The sequence below is a fragment of the Heterodontus francisci genome, chromosome 15, assembly GCF_036365525.1.
Source record: "Heterodontus francisci isolate sHetFra1 chromosome 15, sHetFra1.hap1, whole genome shotgun sequence".
Classification (NCBI taxonomy): domain Eukaryota; kingdom Metazoa; phylum Chordata; class Chondrichthyes; order Heterodontiformes; family Heterodontidae; genus Heterodontus; species Heterodontus francisci.
In genome coordinates, this window is record NC_090385.1 from 44,997,236 (window position 1) to 45,010,258 (window position 13,023).

At 43.2% G+C, this 13,023-nt stretch overlaps 1 protein-coding gene across 2 annotated transcripts in view; it reads right to left on the reverse strand.

Annotated features, from left to right (window-relative positions):
- The window catches only part of med12 (mediator complex subunit 12), a 153,935-nt gene that overhangs the window by 115,805 nt on the left and 25,107 nt on the right, over positions 1-13,023 (reverse strand). For both annotated transcript variants that reach the window (XM_068047477.1, XM_068047476.1), the window contains exons 8-12: positions 11,999-12,145; positions 11,761-11,860; positions 10,111-10,247; positions 8,353-8,484; positions 5,708-5,834 (exon numbers count right to left, since the gene is read on the reverse strand). In XM_068047477.1, coding sequence (XP_067903578.1) covers positions 5,708-5,834; positions 8,353-8,484; positions 10,111-10,247; positions 11,761-11,860; positions 11,999-12,145 — 643 coding nt within the window. The remainder of the gene's footprint in view (positions 1-5,707; positions 5,835-8,352; positions 8,485-10,110; positions 10,248-11,760; positions 11,861-11,998; positions 12,146-13,023) is intronic.

Sequence of the window (13,023 nt, forward strand, 5' to 3'; positions counted from 1 at the left end):
CAGAAAATTAATTGTTAATCTGTGTTCTAACTAGGGATGTCCAAACAGCAACCAGTGGATTATATGCAGCCCCTGAGCGTCAACATTGTAGAAGCGGGGGAGGGGCAAAACAGTTTTTAAAAAAAATAAATGGTATAGGGTTCAGCATTTCCTGCAAAGCAAGGAGCAGCAGCAGCAGCGTGTGAAGTGGGAGCAGCTACAAAAAGGGTGAATGAAACCTGAGGAATTTATTATGGGTAAATAATGAAATAATGTTTCCACAGGTGGACAAATTTGGAACAGGGTGATATAGACGGAGGATTCTCATTGGAAGAACCAAGGGGGAAGGAACGAGGAAGGTTTTGATCTGAGAGTCATTAAACCATAGGATACATCACCACAAGAACTTGCTGAGGCAGAAACTAGAAAATCATTTAAAAGGAAATGGGATAAATATTTCAAAAGAAGGAATATAAAAGGACCTGTGTGTTATCAGATTACAGGAGTGCACACCAGCACTCTTCACAGAATCAGAGAATTGTTACAGTGTAGAAGGAGGCCATTCAGCCAGTCGTATCTGCGCCAGCTCTCCAAAAAAGCAATTTAGCTAATGCCGCTCCCCCGCCTTCTCCCCGTAGCCCTGCACATTCTTCCTTTTCCGCTAATAATCCAATTCCCTCTTGGATGCCTCAATTGAACATGCCTCCACCACACTCTCAGGTAGTGCATTCCAGATTCTAACCACTCACTGAGTGAAAAGGTTTTTCCTCATGTCACTTTTGCTTCTTTTGCCAATTACCTCAAATCTGTGCCCTCTTGTTCTCAATACTGCCACCAATGGGAACAGTTTCTCTCTACCAACTCTGTCCAGAGCCCTCATGATTTTGAGCACCTCTATCAAATCTCCTTTCAACCTTCTCTTCTCCAAGGAAAACAGTCCCAACTTTTCCAATCTACGTAACTGAAGTTCCTCATCCCTGGAACTATTCTCGTAAATCTTTTCTGCAGTCTCTCAAATGCCTTCACATCCTTCCTTAAGTGTGGGACCCAGAACTGGACATACTACTCTAGTCAAGGCTGAACCTGTGTTCTATTTATTTATATTTTTCTGTACAGGTTTAACATAACTCCCTTGCTATTGAATTCTATTAAAGAAGTCTAGGATGCTGTATGCTCTATTAACTGCGCTCTCAATCTCTCCTCATATGTCAGTCCTGCCATCCCAGGTATCAGTCTGGTAAACCTTCGCTGCACAGGTTCGAATCCCACAACAGCAGCTGGTGGAATTTAAATTCAATTAATTAATAAAAATCTGGAATTGAAAACTAGTCTCAGTAATGGCGACCATGAAACTATCATCAATTGTCATAAAAACCCATCTGGTTCATTGATGTCCTTTTGGGAAGGAAATCTGCCATCTGGTCTGGCCTACATGTGACTCTTGACCCACAGCAATGTGATTGACTCTTAACTGCCCTCTGAAATGGCTGAGCTGTACAAAACTGCTACACATTAAGTTGAAAAGGAATAAAACTGGACGGAACACCTGGCATCAACCTTGGCACCAGAAACGACAACGGCCCTGTCGACCCTGCAAAATCCTCCTTTCTAACACCTACGGTCTTATGCCAAAATTGGGAGAGCTGTCCCACAGATTAGTCAAGCAGCAGTCTGATATAGTCATACTCATGGAATCATACCTTGCATCCAAAATCCCAGTCACCACCATCACCATTCCTGGATATGTCCTGTCCCACCAGCAGGATAAACTCATCAGAGGTGGTAGCACAGTGGTGGTTTACAGGAGGGAGTCCTCCCATTGACTCCAGACCCCATGAAGTCTCATGGCATCAGGTCAAACATGGGCAAGGAAACCTCCTGCTGATTACCACCTATCGCCCTCCCTCAGCTAATGAATCAGTACTCCTCTATGTTGAACATCACTTGGAAGAAGCACTGAGGGTGGCAAGGGCACTGAATGTACTCTAGATGGGGGATTTCAATGTCCATCACCAACAGTGGCTCGGTAGCACTACTACTGACCAAGCTGGCCAAGTCCTGAAGAACATATCTGCCAGACTGGGCCTCCGGCAGATGGTGAGGACCAACAAGATGGAAAAATCTACTCGACCTTGTCCTCACCAATCTACCTGTTGCAGATGCATCTGTCCATGACAGTATTGGTAGGAGTCACCACCACACAGTCCTTGTGGAGACCATGTCCCATCTTCACACTGAGAATACCCTCCATCATGTTGTGTGGCACTACCACCCATGCTAAATGGGATAGATTCAGAACAGATCTGGCAGCTCACAACTGAGCATCCATGAGGCACTGTAGACTATCAGCAGTAGCAGAATTGTATTCAATATTCAACCCCAATCTGATACCTCATGACCCGGCATATCCCCCCACTCTACCATTACCATCAAGCCAAGGGTAAACCCTAGTTCAATAAAGAGTGCAGGAGGAAAGCATGCCAGGAGCAGCTCCAGGCATACCTCAAAATGAGGTGTCAACCTGGTGAAGCCACGACACAGGATCACTTGCATGCCGAGCATTTGAAGCAGCATGCAATAGACAGTGGCAAGTAATCCCACAACCAACGGATCAGATCAAAACTTTGCAGTCCTGCCACATCCAGTCACGTATGGTGGTGGACAATTAAACAACCAACTGGAAGAGGCGGCTCCATAAATATCCCCATCCTCAATGATGGAGGAGCCCAGAACATCAGTGCAAAAGACAAGGCTGAAGCATATGTGACCATCCTCAGCCATAAGCGCCAAGTAGATGATCCATCTTGGCCTGCTCCTGAGGATCACAGATGCTAGTCTTCAGCCAATTCGATTCACTTCATGTGCTATCAAGGAATGGAAGGCACTGGATACTGCAAAGGCTGTGGATCCTGACAACATCCTGACTATAGTACTGAAGACATGCTGCAGAACTATCTGCACCCCTAGCCAAGCTGTTCCAGCACAGTTCCAACAGTGGCATCTACCCGACAATGTGGAAAATTGCCCAGGTATGTTCCTGTTCACAAAAAGCAGGACAAATGTAATCCTGCCAATTACTGCCCCATCAGTCTAGTCTCAATTATCAGCAAAGTGATAAAAGGTGTCATCGACACTGCTATCAGGCACCACTTAAACACAACCTACTCATTGATGCTCAGTTTGGGTTCCGTCAGGGCCACTCGGCTCCTGGCCAAACATGAGCAAAAAAGCTGAGTTGAGAGTGACTGCCCTTGATATAAAGGCAGCATTTGACAGAGTGTGGCATCAAAGAGCCCTAGCTAAATTGAAGTCATAGAGAGATACAGCACTGAAACAGGCCCTTCGGCCCACCGAGTCTGTGCCGACCATCAACCACTCATTTATACTAATCCGACATTAATCCCATATTCCCTACCACATCCCCACCTTCCCTCAATTCTCCTACCACCTACCTACACTAGGGGCAATTTACAATGGCCAATTTACCTATCAACCTGCAAGTCTTTGGCTGTGGGAGGAAATAGGAGCACCCAGCAGAAACCCACGCGGTCACAGGGAGAACTTGCAAACTCCGCACAGTCAGTACCCAGAACCGAACCCGGGTCGCTGGAGCTGTGAGGCTGCGGTGCTAACCACTGCGCAATGGGAATCAGGGGGAAAACTCTCCACTGGGTGGAGTCATACCTAGCACAAAGGAAGATGATTGTGGTCATTGGAGGCCAACCATCTCAGCCCCAGGACATCACTGCAGGAGTTCCTCAGGGTAGTGTCCTAGGCCCAACCACCTTCAGCTGCTTCAGCAAAGACTTTCCCTCCAACATAAGGTGAGAAGTGAGGATGTTCACTTATGACTGCATGATGCTCAGTGCCATTCGCAACTCCTCAGATACTGAAGCAGTCCGTGTCCGAATGCAGCAAGACCTGGACAACATTCAGTCTTAGGCTGATAAGTGGTAAGTAACATCTGTGACATACAAATGCCAGGCAATGACAATCTCCAACAAGAGAGAATCTAATCATCTCCCCTTGACATGCAACCGCTTTACCATCGCTGAATCCCCCATTATCAAGATCCGAGAGGTTACGATTGACCAGAAACTGATTTGGACCAGTACATAATTACTTTGGTTACAAGACCAAGTCAGAGGCTGGAAATTCCATGGTGAGTAACCCACCTCCTGACTCCCCAAAGCCTGTCCTCCATCTACAAGGCACAAGTCAGGAGTGTGATGGAATACTCTCCACTTGCGTGGATGAGTGCGGTTCCAACAACACTCAGGAAGCTCAACACCATTCAGGACAAAGCAGCCGCTTGATCAGCACCCCATCCATCACCTTAAACATTCACTCCCTCCACCACTGATGCACAGTGGCAGCAGGGTGTACCACATACAAGATGCACTGCAGCAACTTACCAAGGCTCCATTGACAGCACCTTCCTACCCGCAACCTCTTCCACCTAGAAGGACAAGGACAGCAAACGCGTGGGAACCTCACCATCTGCCAGTTCCCCTCCAAGCCACATACTATCTTGACTTGGAAATATAGTGCCGTACCTTCACTGTCACTGGATCAAAATCCTGGAATACCTAACAGCACTTTGGGTGTACACGCACAAGATGGACTGCTGCCGTTCAAGAAGGCAGCTCATCACCACCTTCTCAAAGGCAATTAGGGATGGGCAACAAATGCTGGCATTGCCAGCGACACCCACATCCCATGAAAATGAAATAAAACGGCAAACTTTTAAAAACAAAAGCTCACCACTCACAGCAAATGAGCTGCACTGACCATACACGAATTAACAAAATACCTCGAGAGTCAGACATGATCTTCCCTATCACTGTGTGCACAATAGGTTGCAGTCATCAGATGATTCAATAAACCATTTACTGATCTTCATTTCTTCATGATTTCACACGTAGCACTGGATCAGCAGTAAAGTGCTCCTCAGTCTCTCATCAACATGTCAACTTTGTGAGTACCTCGCAGAATTTACACCTCTGAGTCAAAGGTTTGTGGATTTGAGCCTCATATTTAATGTTTGAGTATATAATTAGAACTAACATTCTACTGAGTTACTGTTGTATCATCCTAGGCGACATGGTTTACTGCTGAAGCAACTTTAATGGAATTCAGAGAGATATACTGAATAAATTGTACAAATAAGGCGTAAGTGCACAGCCAAGTGTTACAGACGGGTGCTTCTTACTTTCAAACAAGAGGAGGATTGATTTATAACAGCAGTTTCCTGACTGCTCCAGTGAGTGGAGACCCCATCATCTAAATCAGACATAGATGAAATTGGAAACAGCATTGTCTTCCAGAAAATTTGTCTGGAAAGCTGAAGCATTTGAGCCAAAGTATAGTTAAAGTGCAGCATCCACTATTTCAACTTTGCCACTAGCTTAAGGTCAAACCTTAGGATGAATGTGCAGGCAGGTGCAACTGCAGTTGAAATCGAAATTTTACTCTTGAACAACGAGCTTCAGTTTATTCATTCTGATTTCTGGCAATACTTTCATGAAAAATGGCTGGCAAGCTTCTCCACCCACCAACCCCCGCCAAACATGTAATGTGGTGAAGTAAATCCCACCAAACGGCATTATCAAATAACACATGGCCTCATTATAATGAAAATGACAGATTCCAGGTTTCCAAAGAGCAATTTTTGCAGTTTTCTGCCACAAGACTGTACTCCTGTAACTATTCCCTGCAATATACTTACTCAGCATTGGAGCTTGGGTATCCAGGAATTGAAGCAACACATCCTGGAAAACAGGAATGCTGGCACTGGTGAGAGAGCCGGATGAGACAGATCCCTTCTCATCTACCACCTCTGATTCACCATATCTCTGGAGTAGAAAACGTAATAGGTTATAAATAATACTGGATTCACAGAGATATACAGCAGAGAAAGGTAAAAACTAAACTGATGCTAATTCACAGTACATTTTCTTGGTACAAACTAGGTATCACCTCAGTTTTTCTTTTTCAAAAAGTTTAAATATTATTTCTCCTCTAGTTTATGGTCCCCACCTCAAATTTCATTTCCCTGCAAAAGAACAGACTAACTTAAAAATGATGCTATTTAACTCTCCCAGCTGAAGTTTGGAAATAAACATCAAGTCAGGAAAGGAACAGGAAAACTTCAATTTATTAGGAATCTTATTATATCCTTGGGCTGTCCCAAAGCATTTTGAAGCCAACTGATTACTTTCTGAGGTGCAGACATTATTCTTACATGAATAAAGAAAGGTCACACAAATGAATGACTATGTAGGCTACTTTTGGTGGTGGTGATTGAGGAAGGAATTTTGAACAGGACAACCGATCAGACAAATGAGGACTCAGTTTAACATTTTCACAACACTGCCAACACTGCAGCATTCAGCATTGCACTAAAGTAGCAACTCTGCTTGGGCGCTCAGGTCCTGCAGTAAGACTGGATGAACCAACAATTTTCTGACTCAACTGAGCCAAGTGGACACATAATTTAATTGAAAAACGTACATCATTAAATGAAATGAGTTCAGACAGCACCAACTCAATTCTGAGTGAGCATGAGTTCACACCATGAGACTCCATGGAATTCAGCATTAAGCCAACAGTCTCATTTAAAGAGGAGAATGACTGATGTAAGAAATTAAATCAGGATGGCTGGTGTAGGAAATGAAAAGGTCACACTGTTGCAATGAAGAATGCCCCACTCATTGCTTGAATGTTCTCAGGATATGCAAACAGAGAATTTCTATATGTACCTAAATGGAGAGCACTGGGTGAGACAGAGTGGATGGAGCTTTATTCCGTACAACATAGATTAAATGTATCTAGGAGTGCTGATCTTAACAACAGCTGTAGAATGTGTTTATTTCCCAGGACTCTCAACCACAAACATGAAGGAAATACATATATTGTCAAGGCAGCAGAAAACATTTAAAGATGGAAGTCCCTGGTGAGGCACAAATCAGACGGCAACTCACACCGCCATTCTCTGCCAAAATGCTGTATTTTCATGTATTTCCAAAGTCAAAGTCAGAGTGCGCTCTGACCTGCACAGCTGACAGAAATTTAAAAGAGGCACATTCTTGCCTAGGTCTGAAGGAAAGGGATTAAAGCTGCATGATGGAGGGCTCATGTCCCCACATGCTCTGATTGACTGGTGTTAAGCTTGAAGTCATGCTGAATGAAGTAAGAAAAAGGACAGCTACTCTCTTAGGAATTCGCAGCATTATCTCTAGAAAGGAGTAGTCCAAATCACTTTACAAAATATAGCCAACAGGGTTACTCCTTCCCCCTCAGGGAAGTCTTCCCATTGCATTATTTGCTTGCCCAAACCACTGCCGTAGTGACATAGCTTTGATCACAAGTCCCATCTTGGCCTCCCTGCCCATTCCTTTGGCACCTTCCCCTTCTAGCACTTGACCCTCTTTCAATTCCCCATCTCATTTAACATAGTCTTCATGGATCTCCCTCCCAATCCCCATGTTAACTTCCTTTTGGAGATCGCCTCACTTAGTCTCTGCAATAACGCATTCTTCATCCTCAGTGATTTCAACCTACATGTAAACTCACCCATCCCACTCTGCCCTTCTAAACTCACTCAATCTCATCCATTACATAAATCCAAGACCACCACTCTCAACGTCATCATCTCTCATGACCCTTCCACTCCTTACATTGAGATCACCATCGCTCATGACCACTCCATAGGACTCAATTATCAACATGAGTATCTAACACCATGTCCATGTATCCCTTAGCCTTTAAAACCTATATCCTTCACACACTTTCCTTAATCATCCATCTCAGAATAAACTCTCCTGTGGCTCACTCACTAATTCGCTCAAACTCTCAACTTTCCTCTGTCCTTCCACCTGCAACTCTCTTGCTGCAGCTAATCTACTCAACTGCTTCCTTACATGTGCAGTCGACGCCTTAGTTACTATCAAGGCAAACCCATGCTGATTTTTGCACATCTGATGCACAATTGGTTTAGTCATTCAATGTTGGATCTGGCTCAACCAAGTTCAGATTCACAGTGCCTTGCTGTCCTTGGGCAAATATTTCCAAGGATAACGCAAGGCTCTTTTTCTTCATGACAAACGGTCTATTTTTTTTAATCTTTCCTCTGCCTCTTCAGCCTCATCTCCAATCCCAGGTGCAAAATAATTTTTTCCTGTCCAAATCCTTGCAGTTTGGCTTCCACCCTGCTCACAACATCAAGCCTTCTGATGAAAGGTAATCGACCTGAAATGTGTTTCTCCCACCACAGATGCTGCCAGACCTGCTGAGTATTTCCAGCACTTTCTGTTTTTATTTCAGATCTCCAGCATCCACAGTATTTTGCTTTTATTTTGGCAAGTATCTAACCTCGGCTTCGATCTCAGCTTGCCTCTTCTCCAACAGTTTCGCCACCACCATGGCCCGGTGTCTGCCTGAACGCTTGCAGCTCACTGCCCACTCACAAAGCAATGTCATCACCGCGTCATCATCTGGCAACATCTGGACAGAGGAAAAGAATAAATGCAATGGAAACTGTATTAAAGATTGCTTGGAAGCAGAAACACAAAAAGCCTCAAAGTATCAGCTCATTTCTCTCCACCAACTCAGAGGGCATACAGTGGGTAGTAACATCAGGCACAAGAACTCAATAAATTAGAGACCATAGCATGAGTGCTATGTTACATTGCCCAATGTGTGTGAATGGTTTTAAATTTTAAAATGTGTTAGACAACTGGGGGACGGAAGGATTTTTTTCTTGACGGTTAAGTGAGTAAATGCATAACGTGGTGCTGAGCTATAATACCTAGCAAAGTCCAAGTTTCAACCCACAATTGGTGCTGAGTCACCAGATCTCTTCTGGGAAGCAGTGGAGGTGGGGCTGGGGGGGGGTGGGGTGCGTCTAGAAGGTAGTATAAATAACTGGAAATCTATATGTGGTATCAGACCATAAATGCTTTCATCGGCTGTGAATTTTTGTACTCGTCTAAATAAGTGACTAAATAATTTCTATGTTGAGTTTCCAATATCAATATTAAATCTCGCAGGTTATGTATAGCTTCATTGGGTGCAAAGTAAGGTTCCCTCAACTCTGTCTCAGCCCCAACTTCAAGACAGCCCCTTCTGCTGCACTGTGTGACATTTGTAGCTTCCACATCAGTCAATGTGTGGCTACACGGAATTAAATTGTCAACTTAATTCCAATTATTTATTGGCCTTCATTCAGCAGTAAGTAGAAACTGCAAATACTGGAAATCTAAAATAAAATCAGAAAATGAACATTCTTGTCAGCATCTGAAAAGAGAAAATATGATGGAATATTTTCAGTATAGACCGTTACTCAGAATAGGACTGTTTATCCTGTTGATCCATGCCCACTAGGAACCGCATTTGGACCACCCAAACTCATTTTACATGGGATTGTTACAGACAGCAGGTTGGGGAGACTTTCATTCCATCAAACTCTGAACTAAATTTCAACCCAGATCCCCAAGATGAAGGTATCCAACCTTAGGTTATTAATAGAAAATAAGATTCTGTAGTCGCTCTATCTTCAAATAGTTGTGAATAAATTATAGAATGGTTACAGCACAGAAGGTGGCCACTCAGCCTGTCGTACCTGTGCCGGCTCTCTGCAAGAGCAACTCAGCTAGTCCAACTCCCCAAGTTTTAAACAAATCTGTTTAGCAATAGCCTGTGAAAGCACTGAATTAACAAAAGTTAATAACAAAGCTTTATTTTTGATGCATTTGACCAGTCTATATATTAACATTTTAGTTGTTTGTTTTTAAAACAGTTCCAGTTTACAACTGCCTCTGGGTGAGGGTAAAGGGTAGGCGAATCAGCCAGCTTTCCAACTATCCACTGACCCTTGCCAGATAACATGCATGCATGGATTCTGGGTCAGAACAGGGTAGAATTTAGCTTTGTTCCTCCCAAGGTCCAATAATTAACATCCAGTATCATGCATGAAAAATGGTCACATGAGCAAGGATGACAGCTGGCAACTGTGAAATTGCAACCCATAAAGGAAATGTCGCCTTCAAAAGGAAATCAAATAAAAATTGGGTTGTGCTGTTTCCTAAATGCAGCAATGCATCAAATACTTTGAGAAGTCATTAAACCCACCTCGTGCCCATCTTTATTCTGTCCTGATCCAAATATCCTGTTGTACAGCGAATCCAATGAGTTATTAAAATCAGATTTTTCAAAACTGTGGCTGTCAAGTACCTCCAGTGTATGCAATACACGACCAATAGTAAAACCTGTACAAATGGGACAAGTGTCACGAGACATGTAAACTTATTATTTTGTACAGAAACTACACAATGTATTATCTGTTTATTTAGAAATCAGAATATAGTTGAAGCAGACACATCTTTTGTTTCATAGCCATTAATGCTAATTCACAGCATACCAGTCAAGTATGGGATGAAAATGAGTTTAAAAAATCAATTTTTGGTCAGCTAGATGATTATGCACAAGAGGCACCACATTGTATGACTAGAGTTTATATTTACTTAAGATGGAGTGCATATTACCAACCCCTATTCATACGGACACAACCCAATTCTAAGCATGAGCAATACTTAGGAAACCCAGAGGCAATACTGGAGTTCGGTGAGCTAAAACCACAGAGAACTGATAAGTTCTATCAGTGGGTTGGGGGGGCAGGGAGAGAGGGCTGGAGAGAGGAAAAGGGAGGGACTGGAGAGAGCAGGGGCAGGCCGGAGACAGGGGCGGGAAGGAGGGATTGGGAGAACCAACGCAATGATAAAGGTGCAGCACTAGGATGAAAAAATGGTATGGTAAAAGCCAGGGAATTAAGTGGTGGAGATGGAAAAAGGAGAGGCGGTGATTGGGGCTAATGTGTGTATCGACTCAGTTTTTGAAATGAAAAACATAAATCATTCCCTCTGTGTTTTGCATTGATGGGAGGGTGGTGATGGTAAGGTAGAGGGTAAGAGGGTGATTTCCCTGGCAGGGTGGTGGAGGGAGCTGAAATTTTCCTTACCCCATCACCACCCTACCACCCCTGTCCCCCACAAAGACAATCCTGACGGGAGAAAGATTTAGCCATAGGCAGGGAGGCATCGCTGGATGTGGCCAGTTGTGTTTGAATAGTTGCTTAAAAAAAACACAAGTGCAGATGTGGCTCAATAATTAGGCATAGTGTTTTGGCACTTTGCAATGAAGAATCTAGATCCACTACAGAGGAGTTTAAATACTAAGACACATTAAATCTCAAATAAAAACAGAAAGCGCTGGAAATACTCAGCAGGTCTGGCAGAAAATGTGGAGAGAGAAGCAGAGTTAACTTTTCAGGTCTGTGATCTTTCATCAGACCTCTCATGAAAGGTCACAGACCTGAAACGCTAACTCTTCATCTCTCTGACATGAATATTTCCAGCACTTTCTGTTCTTATCTCAGATTTCCAGCATCTGCAGTATTTTGCTTTTATTTAGATTAAATCTAAAATTAGAAGGTTGCAAATAAGAAAGAGATCTAACTTTCACTCTAATTCACTCAGTGGATAAATTCTCAGCGGAAAACTCTATATAAATGGGTTTAAGAGATAATTAGATGCATTTCTCAAGGCAGAGAGGATTAAGATATATAGCAATAAGGCAGATAGTTAGGATTGAGATCCATCAAAAAAACTAGGCCTATCAGTATTCGCTATCCTACAAACTATAGTACTATTCAACAAGCAAGATTTAATTCCTGTCAGTCCACTTAAAATTTGCACTGCATGAAATATCAAGAGTTGCTATTACCTGCATTGGTTTCCTGACACTTATCGAATGACCACCTGACCTCCACAGCTTGACCTCGTTCTTTAATCTGCTCCTCAATTTCCCGCACTTTAGCTCGGACCTGGTCAAGAATTTGATAGAGGAACAAAGCAAAGTTTAGTAATAACTTGCATTTATGCAGCAATTTTAAAGTAGAAAAATATTCCTAGATGCTTCACAGAGCCTTCGTCAATTTTTATACTAGAGAAGCTCAACATACCTGTTGGGTAAATGTAGAGTTCCCTCCTGGCATGGGCAGAGTGGATGGTGCTATGGGTAAAAGATCGAGGGGAGATCCAGTCTTATTTCTGCAATCAGTCAACGAGTAATGCCATACCAATGCACTTGGACAACACAAAACTATACTCTGTAAAACAATCAGCCAGTTGTCATTAACACCAGTAAATCGTCATGTCTTTCACCCAACAACTGTCTTAAGTTTACATTTAGGAATTTCTGGAGAAAAAAAGTTCTCTATTTTCTTCTCTCCTCTCCAGACTCCTTACTGTGTTATGATTTTATGGGCACTGAGTGACCACCAGTACCTCACCCAAGTGATCACTCTTCATGCGTGAGTCAAGGCAGTGAGAGTCTGCAGGCCATTCAATGTGCGGACATCATAGCTGGTCCTCATCTGATATGGGCAAATGTACACTTTTCATCAGGCGTCACGAAACAATGGTCAGGAATAACTACCCAAACTAATAATCGCTTCCCTGATGGTATGCCAATCCACAATGGCACCCAACCTAACAGAAATGTATCTGTGATTTCCCCTCTGGTTGGTGAAGTAAGGGAACAGGAGAGTACATTAGAGGAATGTGCTGTCTGTCCTTTCTCCCTCAGGTAATAGTAGCTACAAAAAAATTTTTTTGTGATAACCAAGAGTGCAAGTAAATTGAAGCAGGTTTAATATTCCTCCCAGTTCCTAGTAACAGTGCTGCTTGAAGACGTCTGGAACTAAGTTATTTGCCCGATCTCCTTGTTAGCCTGCTGAGATAGAGTCTAGGCTATTTGCCAGGAGAAGGGATCACAGTCAAGTCTTACCCTGGCCTCTCCCAATATCCACACCCATACCCTTTCCAGCAAGAGGCAACCTGGCTGATATTTGCTCTCCTTAACCCACAGCAAAGAACGGTTATGGCAGTCAAGATTGGGATCATGCCTGCAACTTTCCTAGTTTGCACAATTCATTTCTACAATGACAGTGCATTTATGGACTGAGTCACAAGAGGTTATTATGCA